This window comes from Leuresthes tenuis, unplaced genomic scaffold (genome assembly GCF_036924035.1).
Source record: "Leuresthes tenuis unplaced genomic scaffold, fLeuTen1.0.hap1 SCAF_6, whole genome shotgun sequence".
NCBI lineage: Eukaryota > Metazoa > Chordata > Actinopteri > Atheriniformes > Atherinopsidae > Leuresthes > Leuresthes tenuis.
The window spans coordinates 22,523,994-22,548,381 of record NW_027325360.1 but is presented as its reverse complement, the minus strand read 5'-3'; the positions used below and the strand labels follow the sequence as shown (position 1 = coordinate 22,548,381).

Below are 24,388 nucleotides of genomic sequence, written 5' to 3'. Positions count from 1 at the left end.
GGACTTATGGCAACTATTTAGACAATTCTGGTTTTGATCCCTCTCCCTTAACACAGGTGGACACACGCTTTACAAAAATGAACGCTGTCTCCCCCGGTAAGCAGATTTATATCATGGGACATGGAGAAGAATGTTTCTAGGATTTGGTTTCCATCATGTTGCACAAAGAGAGCTCACCATTGTCTCCAGTCTGTGTTGCAGTGGAAGGTAGTTTGTATACACATGTTTCTGAGCATATGTATATATGTGAATATACAGTACGTGCGTAATGTTTTTATGAATGTTTGTTAAAGGCCAGTGCTAAAATCCTCTTTCTAGCATTTATCAGGTACACCAGCTCTGTCCACCTGCAGCTAAAGCTTACTGTAGAGCTCAGTAGTGCTGATCACATGGGATTAGTCATGTATAACTTGAAGGAGCCACCGTCTAGGGAGCAGTAAGGTGTGAAGGTGCTTCAGAGGGATAGCCTTGTCTTTTGATCCCTCTAAGCGTTGGTGTTGATGGTGTGTTCTGCAGGCTGCCCAGGCCAAAGTAAGCACCCTCACCAGGCTTGTAATTACATTTTGAGAATAAAGGCACAGAGGGAGGAATGGATTTAAATGGTTAGGGTGCTGGACTGGAGGTAGAACAGGGCCCTTTCACTCTCAGCTGCCTATTATTGCTTATATATTTGCCCAATACTGTAGAGCATGATAACAAGAGTCGTTTTACAGTGTAATTGAGCAGGATATTGAACTTAGACATGAGAGTGGTGGGAGGTTGTTTTGATGGGGGCTGTTTTTTTTCTCTTTCTGAAAGCTTTTTCCTTTTTCATGCTGAAGATTGTACTGATTTAAATACTGAGCTGCAAATGGCACTACACATATTATACTGTACTTTGATTTTGTTTTAGAGCAGCTTTAAAACTTATATTATTCAAACACACAAACTCTAGAGAATGTAACATTGATATCATGCAGTGTTGAATTCTGGGTAATTTGGAAGTCATTGTTTTATATTCCCATGCACTGTTGTGAGGATCCCGCTTCCTCTGAGGTTGCCATTTGTACTGAAGAATGCTGAATCCTAACCTTTAAGAGTGTATATATTGTGCATAAACTTTAAGATGGACCTTTAAAATCTCATTTCAATCCATTTATTTTAAAAACCAAACAAATGCTAAATTTGTCTGCCCCTTACAACTTTTTTTTTTGTCAGTGTGGTAAAAGTGAAACGTTCCTGACGTGGTTGTATGAGTTTGTATAATTGGTAGACTTCAACGATTGGGCCAAAAAAGAGGGTCATATTCTGCAGGGCATCAGATTTTGTCACAACACCTGCCTGTTAATTACCAGCTCTTGCACCCAGGCACTTAAAATAGTTTGTGCTTTGAGGATTTTTTATTTTCAAATTTACACAAAATACATCTATTCAGTGTTAAAACATAGTTAACAATGTGCAGGGATGGGGGCATAAATAGTGCATTGGGGGCAGCAATCCAGTCCAGCATACTACGCCGATAACCTTGAATTAAAAATAAACTCAAAAAGCCCCCATCCAGCTTCCTAAAAAGAAAGATAAAAGATATTTGTCCCTTGAGGAAAGAACAAGAGGTTTTCCATTGGGAATGATAGTGTTAACACAGTCACTCAATCCACAAATTTGCGCAGGCTGAGGTATCTTGATAGAAATTTGACGTTACATTCTCTCACATAAAGTATTGGGTCTTTCCGAAACAACCATTTGAACTCATAATCATTAACTTATAATTAAAGAAAAAGTGCATCAACGCACATTCCTCTGTTCTGTAGAAGTCACAAGTTTATCATTTCAACCAGGAACTATTTTCCCTAATTTTGTCTTGAGAAGATTTGAGAAGGTGGGAGTTCAGAAGGCCAACCTGAAGATGTGCAGAGCTTGACTACAACTACACATGCCTCAGATTTAAAAAGGAAAACCTCAGGAACTAACATTGGGCAGCTGATACAAAAAGCTGATAACACCAAATTAGTAGGATTTATTTTCAGCTAATTCATCTTCTTAACAACCTTTAACACTGATTTACTTTGGATTTCACGACTGTCATCTTTTCATTTCGCAAAAGAAAAACACTTAAAAACAAAGAAGTCTATTTCACAGAGATCTGATCTGCTCTAAACTCATTAGGCATGAGTTTCAGGCTCTTGCAGATGGATTAGAAGAGAGCTGCACAAAAGCTCTATCTCCCTTCTTTAAAAATACTTAGAGGTGTAGAGAGCCCGGACATTTGATTGTCACACTTCATTTCACTTATTGTGTTAGGCCGCTTCGGGCAACAACTCTGGCCATCTCGTATTAATCAGGGTTCTCATCCCTTAACCTGTGCGTTCTCTTATTTCTCCTGTCCTCCGCTCTCCTCTACACTACATGCTGGGAATTTGCTTGAGCAAGTGTGTAAAGGTGGTATGTGAGCGTTTCGAGCTGTTGAGTGAGTTTGGGATGTTTATTTTATTTAAAAAAACTAAGTTTCATTGGTTAGTTTCTTGGTTGAGTTTTACTTGTAAAAAGTATGGAGAGCCATGGCTGACCCACGGTACACAGTAGAAGACGTTCTCTTGGCTGCAGGAGAACAGGTGGGTTTTTGTAGCTGCGTCACTGCTCTTTTTGCCATCAACACAGATGACCATGTTAGCTGTAACATCGTTCATCCATTAGGAGCTGTTGGAAATTGAGCCATTTCGCTTTGATTAGTTTGCTAGCAGGTTCAAAACAGCTTGTCTGAGCAGTAAGAATGCCCAATTATTGTGCATCCGGTCTTTATTTAGACAGGCATTCGTGTACTTAAACTATACTGGTCAAACTCAAGTGGTGTCCTTTAAAGTGAAATTTGAAGATGGTTTTTATGCTGTCTATGCAACCTCTAGCAGCATTGAATGTGTTTCGAGTGTGGTGATGTCAGCCATAGGCAGTCATCTTCCCCACATAAAGAGCAGACTGTGAGACTGAGCAGCCTATGGGGTGCAGTACTGCTGAGCTGCAGGCTCCAGGCGGCAGTGCTGATGAGCTGCAGATCACGTGTGACAGCAGGGGTGAGCTGCTGGCTATAGATGATGTTGTCACCAGCAGTTGGTTAAGGTGAGGGATTTATCTGGTTAGGGGGTGCTGTAACACCTGTCCTGATAAATCAAATACAGAAACACAAAACAGACAACTGGGCAAGAAACAAGCAGTGTTAAGAACATGAGCACATATAATACAAAGAGAGGGGTTGCGGATAGAAATGAGGGTAATGAGCTGACAGAAGGAGCGATTGACTCTCAAACAGTAGAGAATAAAATTCAACTTGTGAGACCAGGTGAACCAGACACCGTAAATGTTGAAAATGAAAATAAGAAAATGGTTGATGACTCCTTGTCACAGTACTTTGATACTGTATAACAGGATGATGAGCATTTCTTTTCACTTGAAGACACTAATTATTTCCTGAATGAAAATTTTGGCAGACAGTCTCAAGATTCATTGAATCTGTTTATAAAATAAGAAGACTTGCTATGAACAGTTGAACGAACAAAAGAGGTTTCATCTTTTGAAGATACTGAGAAAACTTTGGAAGGAAATGCAGGGGAAGATTCCTCTAGATATATAATAATTCATAAACCTGGGTGAAGCACTGAGGGTGTTCTCTTTTCCTTTTAAGGGGCTTGTTGTCCTTTTCTTCCTTCTTCTCTTTCAGCTCTTCACTGCGAGTTTAAGAATAGGAACTTTAAAGATCAATGGAGGGAGGGACAGAGACAGGAGAGCTTTGTTAGCTGAGCTGAACAGATCTAAGAGCATAAATGTTTTTCTATCTTACAAGAGATTCAGCTCAGCAGATAATGAAGTGAAATGGGAGATGAGTGGGAGGGGACAGTACTTTTTAAGTCATGGAACTAAACCAGGAGTAGTGTTTTTATTTTCACAACACCTAAATTCACTAAATGTCTATACATTTAATTCAGGACAGATATATTTGCTCACAATTTAGGCTCTGATTGTTTTTGACTGTTCTGCTTATTAAATGGTTGATTGACAGTTTCTCATTAATAGTTATAGGAGAGATTGGAACTGTACTGCATATCCTTCAGTTTACAGAAATACATGAGAGCCTCATCCACCATAAGCTTCTCTTCTGTCATGCAGTTTAACAGAAAATTCTGTCTTAGATATTTACAGAAAACTTTATCTATTTGACAGACAGTATACATGGGTAAATGTAACTTGGGACAATAGGGTGAGGACACATTTGTTTCAGATACTGGTTAATTTCTTCTTGAGAGGTTTTCACTGGATCAGATATACAGTGCTGTGCATATCCGTGGAGGAGGAGGGCCAATAACTGATTGAACCATGTAGCCATAACGCGGCCTTTCTCCTCCAGACTGTACAGTGCTTCATATAATCATAAACATCAGCTCTGAAACAACATCTGTGCTGCTCTGTAGGGTGAAGATACGAGTCTATGATGAGCACCTCTTTCTCCTCAATCAACAAGAATGGATACGTCACAGACTTCCTGTTTTTATCAGACCGTTATCTAAACAAGGAAAACTGTTCAGAGTATAAGGAGAGACTGTTCTAAGTTTTACAGAGATGTAAAACTTGCATATCTGAAATCAGTGGGGAACTGGAAGCCTTCTGCCAGAATGAGTAAGGAAAAGTGTTAAGTCTCTTTAGTCATAGAAAAACTGGAGGAGATGATCAGTGGTCATTTCAGGGAGATATTGGACACAGAGCCTATGGAGGATCTGATGGTTATGTGTCAAGACTGTCCGTGCTGCAGTGGAAGAACAAGATGTTTCTCAGAACATCAGTGCTGGCAGACTTCCCTTAATCCACAAAGAAAAACCTATATTCTGTGTCTGTGACGGTTCTCAACAATGACGAGAGTGGTCAGGTGGTTAGGTGTGTTGGCACGAGGGTCATCTCCCAGAGGCAGCTGGTGGTCCATATAAAACGGTTCCCACGGAGAAATGTACTGGGGTTCTTCAATTGAGTATATTCCATGGGGCTGTTGATACAAACAGACATGTGGCACATATAGACCATAGATCAAAGAGAGACTGTATTTGTCAAGTGGAGAAAACTTTATATATTTAGCACAGTTGCCTCAGACATGCTCCACTTTTTTATTTTGTTGAAAGGTTGGCTTAATGATATAGTACTAGTTTTAGATGTTTTGCAGCTCATACAGTTGTAGGAATGCCTGTCTGATTAACTTTTAAATAGGTCAAACCAAGTTGAGCATCTAGCTCACTCAAAGGAATTAAATTATGGGGACAGGTTGTAAAACTAGACTTGAGTTCAAAGGTTTGATGTTTGCATGTTTGAGAGATGTCAGATTTAGAAGAATTGATTCTATTTGGAGAGTTGGTGAAATGTTAGGAGAATCCATTGTTTTTAGTCTTTGATTAAACAAAAGATAAATTAATTTAAACTTGATGAAGTATTATTTATTTTTGTAAGGACACATTGCATCAATAAAGATTTTGTTAAAAGTCTCCTTTCCTCTCCTCTCCTGTCCTCCCCTCTCCTTTTGATGTGTAATCAAAAAGATTGAATTCGCTCTGTCAGGCTTGACTTGTCCAGCTGTGTGGTCTGACAGGGGCTCCACCTCCAATCCTTCAGCCTTCAACCCTTTTATTAGCCCTGGACTTCTGCGTCCTTGGTTTGACTGCCTGGCATCCCGCTGAATGCTCTCACTTGCAAGTGGGGGCCTTCAAGCTATGCTATATTTGGCACTGTGTCCTGAGACCTAGCAGGAAACCATAATAATTGCAAATGAGCTTTTAATGGATGGAGTTTCAAAATGATGTTGTGTCATCAGATGTTCCATCCCTTTATTACTATCTTTAGTCTTTACCTGCATTACCTTGGGATCTTCTTGATTCAAAAGATATTTTTAAGCAGTAGGTTGTGGGATTTGTTTTGTCGTTGTCAATAACATTTAGCAGAACCACTGCTTCTCATACTTGTTGGCATTAAAAGAGTTATCCACTGTGCCCCTTGCTCAAGGCTTTAAAGAGTGGCAAACCTTGATAAATACCTCACCACCCCGTCTCAAATGACTTTCAAACACCACCATGATTTCCCTTTCTGTCACCACAAGGTCTCTCAAGAATTGATTCCCTACACCAGCAGGCATGACACAGCTATGCCTGTGGAGATTTGACTTTAGTACAGAAATAAACAGCAGTGCCGTGCAACCCTTCAAGGCTTTGCTCTGATTTAGAGTACATTAAGATTCATTCATAGTGCTCCTCTTCCCCTGTGTGCCACCTCTTCAATTTCCTCCTCAAGCAGACTTTAAATTCATGTGTTTATATCAGAAGGCAGGAGGACTGTTTTTGCATTTGAACAATGCTGACATCCTGTCACCAGGGACAGGCACTCTAAGGTAGGGGCTGTGGGGGCTGGGAAGCTCAGTTGCTCTGCTCACTTGCCGCCCTCCCTTTCTTTTCCTCTCTTAACATTAGGCCATTTCTGTAAACATTGTTTTGTCTAGCACATTGTCAGAAAGAGGGAGCTTGAAATATCAAACCCCTACGCCATGTAAAGGAACAGTCAAATTTTCCACCAACACCAGTGGAGACTGTCAGGTTCGATTTTTCTCCGTGGCTCTTGTGCTTCTTCCTCTCAGCTGCCTGTTTACCACCGACTCGTGCAACATGCCCTAAATAGACATAAAAAATAAGAAATGAATAAAAACAACACCACCCACATGCACAAACCTGACTATAGTTATTACAAATGCAGAAACTTGGCAACACAGAACGAAGTGTTCATGCACATAGGCAGGACCCACAAAGCTCCAGGATAAATTTTATGTGCTTGTGTATTACTTTGTGTCACTTTGTACAGATGCATGAGCTAAGGCAGACTGGATCTCTGAAGGAACCAGAAATGATCCACCACTTACCCGGCACAAATGCAGACTTTTGGCACCTAAAAAAAAAAAAAAAAAAAAAGGACAAAAAACCTTTTTACTTGGAAAAGCATTGCTAGAACTGTGGCTCGTCTGTATCATTAATTCACTTCATGTGATTCTGCATGTATATTAGTGAAACTACATACTTATTTCTGAGTGCACAAAATGTATGGTTGTGTTAGTGTATGACCAACAGTGTAGAAGCTGTACCGAGTGTACTCATCTGTACCTTGACCTTTAGTGACAATCAATCCTTTGTGGACGTGTCCTGTGAAGGCTAAAGGAATTATCAGGCTACAGGCCCGGTGGCGTCATTTATCTACAACCTCGAGGTTAGATAGGTCATAGAGGAACAAGTGGCTCCAGTGGTATCTCATCACTGTTAATAAATCAGATTAGCCAGATTAGCTCTGATGATTGATCAAAGAAATTGTTTAATGGCTTATATTTGTTTTTTTTTGTTTTTTTTATGAAACAAACTAAAGCTGTCTTTCCATGAAAAGCATTCCTAAAAAAAAATGGTAATCTGATTGTTTTTTACTTATTTGCAGTTCTGGTTACTGCAAGCATAGACTTTCATGAAGCAAAGAGTCAAGGATGTAAAGCAACGCAACTACAAGCTTGGACTGTTCCAAACTTCTCAATCACGGTTGACCACTGTATTTTGAGCGTCTATATTAGGATGGGACTTTAAACCAACAGCACACCAACCAGTGGGCTTCTGTCATTCTGGAGACCAGAATTCCCAAAGGTCCAAACAGCTTTTTCGAGACTTAAGATATGGGGCTGTATTTACTAAGAAGGCCAAATTGGCATGTGGTCGATTGAAGGGGCCAATTCTGCTTGTGAGCCACTAACATTGTACAATTCTACCAACACAGACAATGCCAGCTCATTTAAATAATCACTAAAGCAATCTGCCTCGACCAAATTATTTAATGCACAGTTGCAGACAAGCAGACCGTTTGATTATTAGTTAGTAATTTACTAGTGACACGGGAGCAGCTTGTTCCTTGTACCAAATAGACCATATCACATGAGATTTACCATTTGTAAATCTGGCCCTTTATTTCAAGTTTACTGTTAGAATTAGCTAAGCGTTAATGTGAGATTGAGTGTTTGGCATTAATTTATATGTCCAAGTTTTCATATAAGTGCACGTGGGGGAGAGCAATCAGGCACAGCTGTACCTGCCCTCGCATGGCAGAACACAACACTTGCCAGCTTAAAAAAGCAGAAGGTTTTGATAAGGCAGAGAGACAGTCATTTGGCTGAGCTAATGGTGGCTCCCGTGGGATCCATATCTCTGTGCAAACACTGAGGAAGGACAGAGAATGGAGAATACACCCATAAAACCAGACAGATATTTTATCATATCTATCCCCACCCCCAACCGCCACACTGACATCCCCAACAGACTCCCCCTTTTTCATCTAATCTTTTTCAGATATGCTCATATACACTTTGCTGCTCACGCTAACAAAGAGCATATGTATTAGTCAGGATCTTTCAAGTTTCTTTCAGACCATCTTCTACTAGTCCGTTCCGGACTAGTTCCGATATAGCTGACATGATTCCTTTTTTGGTCAAATTGCATCGCTTCAGGTGCATGCAGATCTAAAGACATTCTCACTTTTGGGGGTGTCTCCACTATTCCCTTTTCTCATCTTCAATGACAATTTTTCCTGTAGCCTTTTATTCCCCTCCCCAACTCTGCTCCACCCACACACCCCCTCTCCCAGCAGAGTGCGGTTCTGTTCTCTGCCAGCCAGCCCCTGTTGCCGCCTGAGCTCATCTCGTTAAAAGAGACACTGGTGCATGGTCCTCCTCACCTTCCCTCTGCAGTGCCTTTTAATTAGAACACTGTTCTTGTGTGCACATGTTTACAATGGAATACATTTTTGTGTGTATGAGTAGATGTGTATAGTGCCAAGTACCAAAGGAATTTAATAGCAGTATACACTAAAAACAAACAAAGAATTTAAGCAAAAGTAGACAATGACACTTGGATGTGATTATAGACATTTTGGTTCTAGTTTTGTTATATTACGATTTGTTGCTTTTCTCTGTTTTACTGCTGTATATTCATTTTTATTTGGTGTTGATAGTAAGTCTGTCAAAACAAGCTATTTAATTATGTTGCATTCGTGCTCTGGAAATATGTTATAGAGATCTTACATTATACAATGGCATGTTCTGATTACTGGATTATTTTGAAGAGGTTCTCTATTTTGTTTCAGAGACATCCTTAAATGATTCAAGTTCTTTTTTTATCTTCATTAATCTACACGATTCTCCACAATGATAAAGCACAAGAATGTTTGTTTTTTTCTGGTTTCATTGAAGATAGAAATGAAAATGTCCTTCATTTAAGAACTGTTTAAAGCACCTTTGGCAATTTTCCTTTGGAATTCTTTCCGTTTTTTTCTTACTAAACCTTAGCAAAAGCTCAATCAGGTTGGAGAGCAAGTTTTATAGCCATTTACAGGTCTCTCCAGAAGTGCTCTACTGAGAGTGTTTACATTGTCAAAGACTTTTAGCTGGACAGCCGGATCTATTGATGGAAGTGCATTGATAGTTACAAAGTTCTGTTGTTGTAGAATGATGAGGGGTTCTGTGCTTTATTGAACTTAAAATGTTTCTTGCATCCTTCTCCACATCTTTGGTGACACAGTCCTTGCTTGTGTGCAGGCAGTTTTTTCAGCCCTGTGGCTGTGTTTGTGTGTGTCCTATGAATTTAATGGACTATGTTGTAGAATTACCACAATGACCAATAATAGTAGAAGTGGGATTTCATATGAATTTTCCAATAACTTCAAACCTATGTATTTGATTTGTGATTTTGCTAAATCTAGAGAACAATTCAAATACAATATAAGACTAGTCTAAAATTCAAGAATATATGGATAATTTATGAGAATATATAACTTTAGCTTGGCTTCTTAAATGTGCTTCTCCATATGCCATTGCTTTGTTGTTGTTTTTTTATTCACATTTATTCATAGTGTTTATTTTCACTTGAATATTAGTTTTTGCAGAGGTCATTAAGGTATTATACAGATATGGGACATCTCCCCTTAAAAGCTTAGCATCTGTGTGGGTTCAGCGAACAGTGAGGTTGTTCCCATATTTGTGGTAATGGAATCAAACCTGCTCTCCATCTCAGCTTTTCATGAGAGAGCAACTCATCCATATAATCCCATTAACAGCACTTTGCTGAAGTGAGGGCTGCCCTGCCATTGTGCAGCATGCTGTTTGAACAGAGGGCAAACTGTGGGCTTCTTAACACCTTACACCTCCCAACCCTCACATGTTCTCCCTCATCTGCTGTTACTCATTTATGGTCTCATCAGCAATACTGGGTGTTTTGATATTTTTTTCCATTGAATCTCTCTTCAGTTTTGTCCTGTGCACGCGCACAAACCTTTGTGTAGTATTGGTATTCTTCAAGTAAGTTTAGACTTCCAAGCATTTGTGATTGGGGGTGCTGTTGAGTCAAATAATGCAACAAAAGCCCTTCTTTCTTTAGGCTACTTCATAGTACATCCTACCAGCAGGAAATGGAGTGTGTGGTTGCTGTCAGAGCAGTGGGTGCTTGTTTCTACACTTGCCCATGTTTTTGTTTGCCTGCTTTTGTTAATTGAAACGAAGGTTCCACACCCATGCTTTGAGCTCTTTTCAACATAGCCTCTTCTACCATAATCATGCCACTAAGATCTCCATGACAACCAGGCTTGTACCATAAGCTGAGCCAGTCTGCGATGGTAGCCTTAGTTGTTTGGAGTACATCAGACCTCAAAGGTCCTAAGTGAAATAAGGAGGATTTTCAAATTCATAGTCTCACAGCTGCAAGGCGAGGCATAACCACATTGTTCAACATAGCAGTGAAGTTGTGGGCAGCACCTCTCTGTTCCAGAGTAAGAAAGAAAACACACACCAGGGGCTCAGAGTCACAGAACTCACACAGAACCAGCATGCCCAAACATTAGGGGGAACTCTGCTGCATGACATAAGGGGCTAATTATGCTAAGTATAATGCATTACCTCTAGCATGTGTTGTGAAAGCAGCAATTTCTCTAATGCGGTACAGAATAAAACATACTTTGTTTGGGCTGACAGAGGAGAATCACCAAGGGATTCTGGGCTGATGTTGGTGTCACAGAAAAGAAATGGAATACTGTTGTTGGACCCTAGCATTTTTGATTAACATGTCATGTCAATTCTTCTCTTCTGTCCCCTGTCTCCTTTTATTCCTCTCTCCCATCCAGTATTAATTTACCTTTCATTAGGAGACCCTTGGTGCAAAATTTGTTTGCTGATAACAGTCAGAGGTTTATCAACCGTTGTTAATGGACAGCGTTAGAATTAATCAAATCAGCATACATCCAGAGAAGGGCTGGACTGTGTAAACACAATCAGATCTTACTCTGTAGATTGAGGAGTGTGTGTGTGATAGTGGTGGGGAATAAATGAGGAGGGAGTACAGACAAGTGCAGAAAAGAAATGGAGCAAAATTAGAATGAAGTCAATTTGGCAGAAATTATGCATTTTGGAGAATTATTTTTCCCGTTGACATGATGTTATTTAGCAATATTGGTTGGAATCAAAATGAGCCATAGAGGGGTGGAGTGTAATCAGAAGGGAGGAAGAGACATACATATGGTCCCAGTGTCCAGCCAAACACAGTGCATCCTCTGTTACTGGCAAGACTGGCTCCTCATTATCTGCCTATCTTGGCTCCCATTTGAGGAAAAAATGCAGCGTTGCAGTCTCACTTTAGAGGGACACTGATCACAAGAGCAACTCATCTCAACTGGAGAGAGAAAGATTGCACCCTCCCTCTCGCCTTCTCTCCCCTGTCTCCCACTGCGCTTGGTTGAAGACAGACACAGATGAGGAATCCTCTCTGTTTTCTGCTTAGAAAAGTGCAAGTTTGAGTCTGAGAGATGGAGCGGAGCTTCAAAAGGCACATGTAATTGAGCAGCTCTAGATACTCTATCTGAGAACATGAAACAGCAACAGTTGTGACGAAGGGTAATTGCCTCCCCGGGCTCGTATAATGCCTTGTCGACTCTTTAAACTTGAGCAAACTGCTGGAAGTCCTTATGTCAGCAGGTAATTGGTTCCAGGCATCAGCAGCTATGAGAATTGATGAAAAGATATGTTTGTGTGTATTTGTACATTCAGAAAAGGGATGTATGAAAGATTCACAGAGATGAGGCTATCTTTATAACCTCTTTCAAAAGTGTCCAAACGTAATGATTTTGTCCACAGCAATGTTTTTTGGTTTTCATTTATTCAGAGGGTTCAATATTTATTAAATGTTGCTACAGCAAAGGAAAACGATTGCTGTTCTCTGCTAGTGTATTTTGCCTAGTTTTATCTCAATGTTTTTTCTGAGATAATATTTTAATAAAAGCGAAGCTCAAGGTGGTGGCACTGATGCCTCCTCTGTTGTTTAAATCAAGTAACTGTGGAAAGTTTTAGACCATGTGACTGTAAGAAGTGCTTTCATTAATATCTTGAAGCTGTAGAATTTCATCCCACACTGATGCTGACTTCTGACTTTTCACAGTCTCAAAACCAGGCTAGAAGAGTAATACTGTGGCCTTCACTGTCAGAGTGTCTGTCCTCTCTGCTGGCCTGCATCCAAGCTCCTTCCTGGCTAAGGATAAGGAGTAGGACCTCAGGAAGGATATGCTTTATTAGTTGCCCCCTGCATGATTAACTGAACATCTGTTCATGAAAGACAACTGACCCCAGTCCTCAACTGCTTATTCTCTGAATATACATTTAATATGCCTGCCATGAATGTGTCATATAATAGGTCAAGACTGCATTTTGTTAACTGTCCATTTCAATATTTCCCTCTTAATTTGCACATTTAGTCTCGGCTTTATTTTCACAGATGGACACTGGTTGTGAAAATGGAAGATTGAGTGGATGACAATACAAAGAATATTGTTCTGGATGTTTTTAGCTTGTCAGCAGTCTGTTGGCGCCCCACAGCTCTGGTGTGAAGCTAAAACCTCACTTCTTTTCCTCCTGATTAGCACAGTCTTTGTTCCATTGATGGTGGCACACCATGAGGCGTGATTGCAGTGGGCAAACGGAATGATTTAAAACAAGCCTGCTGCTGTGCGGATCTGCATCACACTTTACCCCCCTCCTTGCTCAGCATTGACAAAATGAAATCCGGTTTTGTTTGTTATTTGGTCTCTGAGCATTAAGCCTCTCATGAGACTTAGGAAATTTTTTTTTTTGCCTTTTTTCATTTGATGCACAGCTCTTCTGGTCAAAGGGGCATTTTAATATGGGTTGGAAATCTGTGATGCAGAGCCAAGAAAATTACTCACTGTTGATGCAATGTAGCTATAATTAATGGGGCTACTTGAGATTTCCTTTTTTTTTGCAGACAGTTTATTACCTTGCTGTTTTTCTTACTTGTTGTCTGCCTTTCTCCCTGTGTGTCTGTCTTTCTGCAGGCTGCTTCAATGGCACTAAGCAGCTTGGGCCATGTGTATACAGCCATAGGGGACTATCCAAACGCCCTAGCCAGCCACAAGCAGTGCGTCCTGCTGGCCAAGCAGTCCAAAGATCAGCTGTCTGAGGCTCGAGAGCTGGGAAACATGGGGGCAGTCTACATTGCCATGGGAGACTTTGATAATGCCGTTCAATGTCATGAGCAACATTTAGGAATTGCCAAGGCCCTGGAAAATAAAAGAGAGGAAGCCCGGGCCTACAGTAACCTGGGCAGTGCCTACCACTACCACCGTAACTTTGATAAGGCCATGTCCTACCATACTCATGTTCTGGAGCTTGCCCAGGAGCTAGAGGAAAAATCCATTGAGATGAGAGCGTATGCAGGGCTGGGTCATGCTGCTCGCTGTATGCAAGACTTGGAGAGGGCCAAGCAGTACCATGAACAGCAGCTGTCTATAGCTGAAGGACTGAAGGACAGGGCTGCTGAGGGAAGGGCCTCCTCCAATTTAGGTATGTAAGCAAACTACAAACAGAGTTCTAAAATAAGATGGCTGTTAAGTGACTATGCACATCGAATTATTCAATATATTCTGGTAAGGTAATTTGTTCTCTATGGTATCAAACAGTGTGTTGAATAATTAGGTGCTATAATATGGATTTTGCTATATGTAAGATAGTACAGTGATAGTACAGTGATGCTGTGTGAGACATGTTTACTATTCTGGTGAATTATGTAATGATGCTGCCCCTTTAGAGCAGGAGGGGGAATTTCTTCGAATAATGTACAACCATTTATGTGGACTCAGTGATGAACTGGTATCACACAAATGTCTAACAGTAAAGATGATAAAGATTTTGTTTCCAAAAAGGTCAAAAAGGAAATTTACAGTTAAGTCATAATGTTCTGCAAAAACACTTTTATTGAACACCATAACTCAGGAGGTGAGGGAGAGATTCTGACCGAGTTTCAGTGTTGTTTTAATACTGAACTGATGACAGTAATCTTTTTGCTGACCAGCTAGAAACTGTGGTGATTATTATTTAGCATCCCTATTTTTGATTTTGTAGAAGCTTTTTTTCAGCTAAATCTGTATCTGTAAGTTATGCATTACATGGTGACAATTCTGATATGTGTTCTATCAGAATCAGTTAAAACATAACAACATGACTACACTTAATATACATTATTAAAAAAAAAAAACCTTCAGTCTCCACTACTTGTGTTTTGGACAGAGTCTAACTGTGAAAACAATGACAGATTCTTCAGTGTGTCAACTGTCAACACACTGTTGTTGCATTTTGCTCGATTAAAGAGAGAAATTTGATAATGGGCATTTTTAAGTGAAGTTGTGTACTTACCTGCAGTAGACAGTGATCAGAGAGCTCTCTGACTGGAGAACCAGTAGCTTTCCAGATGGGCGAGCTAAAGTTAAAAGCTACTCAGAGTAGGGCCACCAAAAAAGCAAATATTTCGCATTTCAAACAACTCAATCGTAAAAAGAAGTCATAGCAGTTTGAGTGAACGCTGTATATAGGATCACTCACTGTGGGTATAATCCCATCACTACAGACAGAAGTTCAGTCAAAAGATGTAGGCTGTAGGCTAGTGGATGTATGTCTTCCTTTGAAACTTCTTTTTTACCACAACAGTTGAGGGCGGTGTGAAACTCAGCATCCGTCAGGACATCCACAGAGAAAAGAAAAGCATCTGGTTGCTGTGTCTTGATTTTGATGCAATATTGGAGTTTTAGGTGTAAGGTTAGCTACCTTGGAGCTTGCTAAATTAAGACAGGAAAAGGGAGTTGACGAATGTGACTGAATGTCACTGTTTAGTGAAAGTCATCTGCACATATTATTAGGTTGATGATGCTACATATGTGAAATCCAGCTTGCTCTTTTATTGTTTTGCTGTACAGTATGAGAGCATTCGTTTCCTGCAGGTGTTTCAGTTTGCTCTTAATTACATTCCTTTGTCTTTATGTAAATGTGCTGTTTAATAATTCAGTTATATTTAGGGTCTGTAAGACCTGAATGTTATTGTTACTTTTAAGCAGAGGCAGTCAGTATGCTATATTCTAATAATAAACCATATAATTATTTAATTTTGTATTCAAACGCTGTTTGTAGACAGAGTATGTTGTGATTACATTAAGTTTTGCAGTGGACATTGCCTTGTAGATTGTGTAAGATAAGATAGTGGAGAAACTCGAGAAACAAAGGAATATTGCAATAGAATACCAACACGTAATCCATACTGACAGAGCATAAATACTCCTCATAAAAATGTGTAATTTTTCATGGGAAATGTCTAGACATTGATCTGTTATTCTCTCACATCGACAGTGTTCTAGTTCTAATTACTGCACTGTGGTATGAAATAAAAAAATGAGAAATTAAATATATGATCAAATTTGAACTACAACCCCCATACCAGAAATGTTTGAACACTGGAAATATTAACAGAATGTAATGATTTAAAATTGAAGGCGAATTGTGCACAGATATGGTTTGATGATGAACATTTAAGTCTACAATTTTGCTATCAGGAACATTATTGACACAGTTTTATGCAAATTGCTGAATCTCTCATTATTTCTTGGAGCCTCTGCCTGACTAAGGTGCTATTTTTATTCCCAATCATTTAACTGACCTGTTGCCAATGAACCTGATTATTAGCAAAATGTTCCTCCAGCTGTTTCTTTTAAATACCAACTTCAAGATGAGCTAATATTTTTCATGATATTGTAAAGCACTTTTTTGTATGTTCTATTATGATGAAAAATTGGATTACGAGTTTTGCAAATAATTGGATTCTGTTTTTATTTACGTTTTACACAGTGTCCCAACTTTTTAAAATTTGGGTTATAATACAATCCAGTGTTTTCAAACTAAATGTGGCTAAAATTGAATTTACTGCAAAGCAGCCTTGTGGAATTTGCTGATGTAATCATGAAAAGAGCCTCAGGGAATAAAAGTGTCCTTTTGGATTTTCAGTTCCCAATGTGATATATCAGCAGTTTTCATTATTTAGTCTTGCAATTACATCCTACGCTGGATGACTTATGATAACCATCAAGATGGTGGTAAACCGCACTCTAATGGACAACTAAGAGGCATAATAGTTCCTTTAAAATGAATAATTCTTTAACCTAATGTGCAAAATTGTGCACGCAGAGTGTAGGGTTAATCGGGCAAACATAAATTGAGGCTGTCCTTTGACCAGCCTAATGGTCATACGTCCTAGGTTGCTCTCAGCCACAATACGCACCTTTAACGTTGAGCTGGTAACCGGTTGTCATAAATTAGGGGCTCCAGTGAGAACATTTTATGATTCTTTAGAACATAAGAGTTTTATTAGAAGTGGGCACTCTATGTCAGGCAACAAATTTATTCCTGTATTGTAGGCACTATGATTGCACTGAGAGCACTTTTATTCATTATGAACTGTAATATTACAATTCTTCCAGTCAATCCAGAATAATGATAGTGTAGCTGATGTAATATCAAAGACCTCACATGCTGAATGCATGGCATTGAAGTCTGTTGCTCTATGGAGGCAGACTGGACAAGCTGGACCATGATGTGGATGCAGCAACACTCGACGTCAAAGGGAGCTTGTTGCCCATCGTAGTGCTGCCTGAACTGTTCGTACTTTTAGTCTGCTTTCACCCTCTTTTACTTTAAATGCTTCCTTCTCGCACTCTTCCTCACCCCCACTGATTGTAATCTGCAGCTGTCAAGCTCTCAGTAATTGAAAGTGACTTGATGAATCGCTTAATTACCTTTAATAGCTGATTCAAGAGGAGCTGAATAATGAAGATAACAGAGAATGAAGTGGAGGTTGTGAAGTACCAGTCTGTAATTGCCCTATTGTTGTTGTTTTTGTTTGCAGCAGAAGGGCATGCAGTGTTTTTCTGTCATCTGTGCCCCCAAGCCTAGCTTAGCACAAGAAGATAGGGGCTAAAACTAACAGAATGTTGTTTGTGACTTAAAAAAAAATCCTGCCTTTATGCTCTGCACAAAGACAGAAAGGATGATCGAGTGAAGATTAACGAGCAATGATAAAAGCAGAAAACATTGTGCCAGAGATGGGAAGTAGAAGTTGCAGAAACAAGAAAGAGCAAACTTTTATTATGCCCTCTCAGCTTGTAGTTAATGTTGCATGTAGTGTGGGTCGAGCAGCAGCTGACATGGCTCCTAGGTACAGTTGTATAAAGATTGCCATGCTTTAATATATAACCATGATGCCTAGCAGTACAAGCAGCCCTGTGCTCAGCACACTGACCTATAAAGGATATGAAAATGTTACATTCCAGCCACAGTTATTATTTATTAATTGGCTAACTTACCCCCTAGTCAGCAATATTTAATATGTGAGAGAAGACTGAAGCTGTCGGTTCCCATGTATTCACTAGACAGAATCTAAATGGTATTCTTTCCCTTTGCATTTCACTTCAAAGAGACTAAATAATTTGGTTTGGAAGGGGTTGTGTTGTAGCGTTGCCTTTTTCGTGCTTCCTTTTCTTGTTTCATAGTTCCTCGTTTGACCATATGTCTCAGAGAAGTCACTTGAAAGGTTGACTCCATCAGCTGGAAGGGGATGGAGGCAGAAGTCCTAATTAAGCTTTTTTTTTCGCTTTCGCTCTCCCTCTTCCTTTTATCCAGCATCCCTGGGGGATGCTTTCTGCTGATGTTAACAAAAACAAAAGCAGCAAAAAGAGGAAAACAACAGAGAACGGGAGTTAAAAAATGAGCACAGAATCGGACAGTGTATACTAAGATGCTCTGTGTTTAGATACTGTCGCTAGTATCAGAAAAACAAGACATAACTGATGGTGTATATTTTGATTTAGTTTGTGACCTTTGATGATAAACTCGCTTCACACTACAATATTTTGCAGTGTAGCCTTTTTGTAAGTCACGGGAAATTAATCTGCTGCAGAAAGCTGCTCTCACAGAATATCCCTTTTCCCAAATTTTGTAACATCTCTCACAATGTACCTGTTAGAGGACTAAACTTTAGGATTTATGCTTACATTGGCAATTTGTTATTATTATTTATTATAATGAAACGTAATAACTCTCCCCCTGAGATTGGCTCTTCAGCATCTGATTATCAAATTAATTACAATATTTAAGTAGTTTCTGAGTGGAATGCTAATAATAAAAAGAACAATTAAGTATTAGCAGTACATGGTTTTAGCTACGGATGCCTCATCCCCATCATCATCATCATCATCATCATCATCATCATCACAATGTTGTGGTTATGTGGACATAAATACAATACTTTTCCAACAGTGGACCAAACTACAGACAGAGACAAGACTTGTTTTTGAGCTCTGAAGAATAGATTATTCTGTTTTCTACCTAAGCCTCTGGAAACAGCATTCATCTAGATATATTATGAGTGTGACCTTGTATAAGAGCACGAGAGGCTTGAGTTTACGGTGGAATTTAGAGAGCCTAATTGCTCTGACAGAATGAATTAAGGGATGCTGTAAACCAATATGTTATCCACAATAAAATTTAAAAAACACATATAATGTTGTAAGTTAGACATTTGACTGTTTAATGAAAAATATTTGCTCATCTTGAAATTGATTGCAGCAACGCATCTCAAAAAAGTGGACAACAAAAGGTGGCATAGTAAGTGGTTCTAATAAGAAATAGCTGGTGCAACATAAAGCAACTAACTATGTTCATCGGCAAGAGATCAGTAGCATTATTGGGTGTAAAAAAGTGCACCTTAGAGAGGCAAAGTCTCTGAGAAAAAAAAGACGAACTGAGGTTCAACAATTTGCAAAAAAAGTAGCATTTTCAGTTTGCGAGGCTATTTAAGAAAAATCTTAAATAAAATTGCACAGACTGAAAGTTGCATCATCTACAGTATGTAACATCAACAAAAGAAGAGAATCTGAAAACATCTCTCTGGTCAAAGCACATGGCCAAAAATTCATTTTGGATGTCCATGATCGTCAGGCCCTTAGGTGGCACTACATCCATTTAAATGGATTGAGACTAAGTGGAGGACTGTTTTTGTTTCTTTTTTTGTCATGGACGCTGCATCCTCTATAGTTAAGAGAAGGACCATCTGGCTTGTTATTAGAGCTTAGTTCAAAAGCTTAGATCTCTGATGGTATGGTGGGGCATTAGTGACTATGGAACTGGCAAGTTGCACATCTGGTAAGGCTCCATTGATGCTGGAAGGTATATACAGGTTTTAGAGTAACAAATGCTCCCATCCAGACCATGTCTTCTTAAGGGAAGCTCTTGCATACATAAACAAGCTGGACTGTCTGGGCCACACCTCTCACCAACTGAAAACATTTTACATCAAGAAACATGCTCTCTCCAGGTCGGGAATGAGATCCTTCCCCAAGTGGAGGAGTTCAAGTATCTCAGATTCTTGTTCACGAGTGAAGGACGAATGGAACGGGAGATTGACGGGCGGATCGGTGCGGCGTCCGGAATGGTGCACCGACCCGTCGTTGTGAAGAAGGAGCTGAGCCAGAAGGTGAAGCTCTCGATTTACTGGTCAATCTACGTTCCTACCCTCACCTATGGTCACGAGTTGTGGGTAATGACGGAAAGAACGAGATAGCGAATACAAGCGGCCAAAATGGGTTTCCTCAAAATGGGTGTCTGGGCCTCCCTTAGAGATAGGGTGAGAAGCTCAGTCATCCGGGAGGGGCTCAGAGTAGAGCTGCTGCTCCTCCACATTGAGAGGAGCCAGATGAGGTGGCTCGGGCATCTGGTTAGGATGCCTCCTGGACGCCTCCCTGGTGAGGTGTTCCGGGCACGTCCCACTGGGAGGAGACCCCGGGGGAGACCCAGGACACGTTGGAGAGACTATGTCTCTCGGCTGGCCTGGGAACACCTCGGGGTCCCCCCGGAAGAGCTGGAGGAAGTGGCCGCGGGCAGGGACGTCTGGGTTTCTCTGCTCAAGCTGCTGCCCCCGCAACCCGAACCCGGAGAAGCGACAGAAAATGGATGAATGGATGGATCATGAAAAACAAAATACCAAGAAAGCTAGAATCCCATTTCAGACAAGAATGGGACAACAGTTCCGCTCTCAAAGAGCCAGCAACAGGTGTCCTCAATTCTTATATTTTTCCAGACATTTGTGAAAATAAGAGGGGATGATGCACAGTAGTGAACATGACCTTGTCCCCAATGTTTTGAGACATATTGCAGCAATTGACTTTGCATTTCTATTTCTTGGAATTCTAACAGACGCTCCATGCTTCCCCTCTCATGGTCCCTTTAATCCCTTGACTGGGGACTGAGCCAGAATCTGAACTAGTAACTCTGTGACGCACACTCATAGCCCTTGTCCACACCAAGGTGTATCTCGCTGTATGCAGTAGTTAATATTCCACTCACTGCAGTGCTATTAAATAAAACAAAAGAGCTGTAGCATTCTTGTGCACTTAGTAACTGTGCCCTTTTTCCAGCACATCTGCAAATTCAGCATGAAATATGATCTGCTCCTTAACAGACACGAGATGGTGCAATGCAACAAAAAGTCAAGAATGAACATTGTTCTTTAAACAGTAGGTGAAATCAGATGTCATGTTTGTGGACTGTACAGACTGCTGGATTAGTGAGCTGAATAAAAGTGGAGGGTCAGTAGGAGTAGAAAAGGAAAGCAGATCAGCTGGAAAACTCAACATTGTTTTTGTTGGCAGACCACCCACTAAGCATTCATCCATTTATCCGTGCCCTGTCGTTTTTTATCTTCCTTCTTCCTGTCTCTTTGTCAGTCAGACTGCAGGAAATGTCTGTGTCTGCAAGTGAGGATTTGGTACCTTAAGCCCAGACCCCTCCAGCTCTGCCCATATGTGCTGACCCCATGAGGATCTAATGTCTGCTGCTTCAGTTCACTCTCACTGCCTCGCCCAGTGGATCATAAAATACAGTGTTGTTGTTCTAAGATTCAACTCGGGCACTTAGAAAAATGCAATAATGTGGTCTTTCAACTCATTATTTAATTTCATCGACTTGATTTGAAGTCTCCCTTTAATCTTTGTTTTATGAAGCAGTCATCCATTTATTATGTTTTTTTTATTATCATATTCCATATTCCATGTTGCCCTTGTGCCATGCTCGTTGGCAATCACAGTTGCACTTTTCAGTTGCGGTATTTCCACAACTTTAAACTGGAAACCCCGTGGCGTAAAAATGTTGTAAGACAGAGCGTCTCTTTGACATTCATAATTTTATTTATTCTGTGTGGCTGCACGGTGGTGTGGTGGTTAGCACCATCACCTCATAGCAAGAGGGCTCTTGGTGCGCATCCTGGCTGGGGGTCTTTCTGTGTGGAGTTTGCATGTTCTCCCAGTGTATCTGTGGGTTCTCACCAGGTGCTCCGGTTTCCTCCCACCGCCTAAAAACGTACATGTCAGGTTAATCGATGCCTCTAAATTGTCCCTAGGAGTGAGTGTTTGTCTCTTTGTATCATGGGTGTACCCTACCTCTCGCCCAATGACAAGTGGATAGACTCCAGCCTCCCTGTGACCCTAAATTGGAATATTATTTTTATTTATTTTGTGTGGAGGTGGAACTGAATTGATATTTGCAGAATTCTCAGAAAAAGATTTATTTTTTTAAAGTCACTAGATCAGAACAAGTGCAGCTATTAAAAAAGATAATAAATTAAGTATGTTCTACCTTACTTTATATTATCTCCAATAATTGTTTTTTTCAAATATATACAATTCATGATATTAGTAGAAATAAATAACATATGTCAATGATACAAAAAAATCATGATTTGATACCAACTGATAAAATAAAAACAATATTGATTTGAGATTGGCCTTTTTTACAAAAAAAAGTCTATTCATAATATATATCACTATAATATAATTATCACAAATCTCTTGCCTATGATTATTGTTTCACATAAAGATGTTAGCATGATTTGCCTAGCTTGTTGTGTGATTGAATTTTTCAGAAACCAAAAAAAGATTATTTGGTACTAAACTATTTGTGCTAGCTGTGGAAGACTTACATCTTTATTTTGATATATTTTGATATACACATGCCATCATTCTTAGGTTGAGACTGAAATGAGCATAAGCATTACCATTAACATGTATTCCCTAAACATGACCATATCCCAAAGTATATAAAAGGAACACACCCAGGCACTTCCTTTGGGCTCTGGATGCTCATCTCTGCTATATTCCTAGAATCACCTCCAGCATTAGTCGCACCATTGTCAGTAAAATCCTCTTCGCTAACTGTAGGCAGCAGTGCTCTGGACCCTCCTCACCCGTCGAAGAATGGCACAGTGATTTACTCTAAACATGGCTCCATCAGTGCTGCAAATCCCACTATGAACAGCAAGCTGTGTAATAAAAAGTGACAACACACTGTCATGCTTTTAACATCTTTGGTCATGGGGGGGTGGATAGGCCTTTGTATAACAGTATTAAAATGGTGGGATGTCTTTTTGCATGCTGTATGAAAAAGAGGAATAATTGTGTTGTATCATTTATTTATAGTCAAGTACATTTGCAATACATCACTGACACAAAGTAAAATTGGGCGTTAAAGTGATTTGGAAGACAGATACTTTGTTGACTTCATTTTAATTCAGACAGTACACCACTATGGCTACTTTAGCTCGACCTCCCATTCCTACCAATTCCCAATTTCATGTTACAGGACTATTTACTGACATGTTTTGAGTGTTTTTATTTACTGTTCTTCGGGATACCATTTCCCACAAGGCTTCATAATTCTCTTACCATATGGGGGGCACAGAAAATATTCCCTTGCTTAAAGTGTTGCTGCAGGCATAGCCTAAGGCTTAATTTTGGCAGCAGCTTCCAAGCTCCAATCTGAAATGTGGCCATGCTCCCCCTCCCTCTGTCCAGCTTGTCCCCTTAACCTCTCCTTCCATCACCAAGAACCAGATCCATTTTTAGCCTGCAGCATGGAACATGTTCGCTAGTAATACATCAGTAGGCATTATGTCCTCAGTGACATCAGCATCCATTGGGGAAAGCACAACCTTGGGAATGACATTGTGGTTGTCAGTGCTCGTTCTCCCAGCCTGCTGTGAATCTTAACATGCCTCCAGACTCCAAAGATAGGCAAAGCTGAGGAGTTTGTCTTAGGTGTAGAAATTCTTTGTGTGGACCTCTATAACCAGAAAGATCTGTTGTTATCACTACACATTGGCTGCAACAACATGGATCCGAATCATTGTGAAAGTCTTCATAAAGTGTTTTGCAAACTGAACACCACCTTTATCGGTTTGCTTCTCTCTGTGTTTTACACAAGCATATTAATTCCTCATAGCCGGGATCTAATGATTGCAGGGTCCCTGGAGGTTGTATCACTTTCACTGTGAGAATGCTAACAAGCAAAGACACAGCACATCTGGGATGTTTTGTCAGCAGGTCTATGCTGCATGCTGAATCATGGTCCGGTTATGTTTCCAAAAAGACATCAGGGAAAGTTTAGTTTTTAATTAATCTTGTCTTTTACACTAAAGTGAAAGATTGATGATGCAAATTTCAGTCATGCATACATCCAAAAGTGTGTATGCACTGTATGAATGTGTATAGTTTGTAATGTGTCAAATCAGTATGCAGCCCAATGGGTCAGGCTGTAACGACACCATAGCTTTTTCTATTGTTATTGGCCGTAATGCGGTGCTTTCTAATTCAACCCGCATGGAATAGCATAACCACATCTACATGTGACTTCTGCTGTCGTTTAGGCTGTGTGTTTGGTTTAGTTTCTACTGTTTATGTAGCTTGTGTTTAGGCCCATAATGTGGCAGGCTTTGGATGAAATAAATGGGAAAACACACATGGTGGTAACTAATCCCAGCTCCACCATCAAATACTCACCACAAACCACAGAGCCCCCCTCAATCCCCTGTTCTCACCCACTCTGACTCCAGAACTGTTTTCATCCCTCGTGTCCCATCAGAGGCTGTTTCGCACTTCCTACCGGACCATT

General features: G+C 40.1%; 1 protein-coding gene across 3 annotated transcripts in view; it reads left to right on the top strand.

Annotated features, from left to right (window-relative positions):
- The window catches only part of LOC140310094 (tetratricopeptide repeat protein 28-like), a 177,956-nt gene that overhangs the window by 128,121 nt on the left and 25,447 nt on the right, over nt 1-24,388 (top strand). For all 3 annotated transcript variants that reach the window (XM_072388250.1, XM_072388249.1, XM_072388251.1), the window contains one exon: nt 13,408-13,915. In XM_072388250.1, coding sequence (XP_072244351.1) covers nt 13,408-13,915 — 508 coding nt within the window. The remainder of the gene's footprint in view (nt 1-13,407; nt 13,916-24,388) is intronic.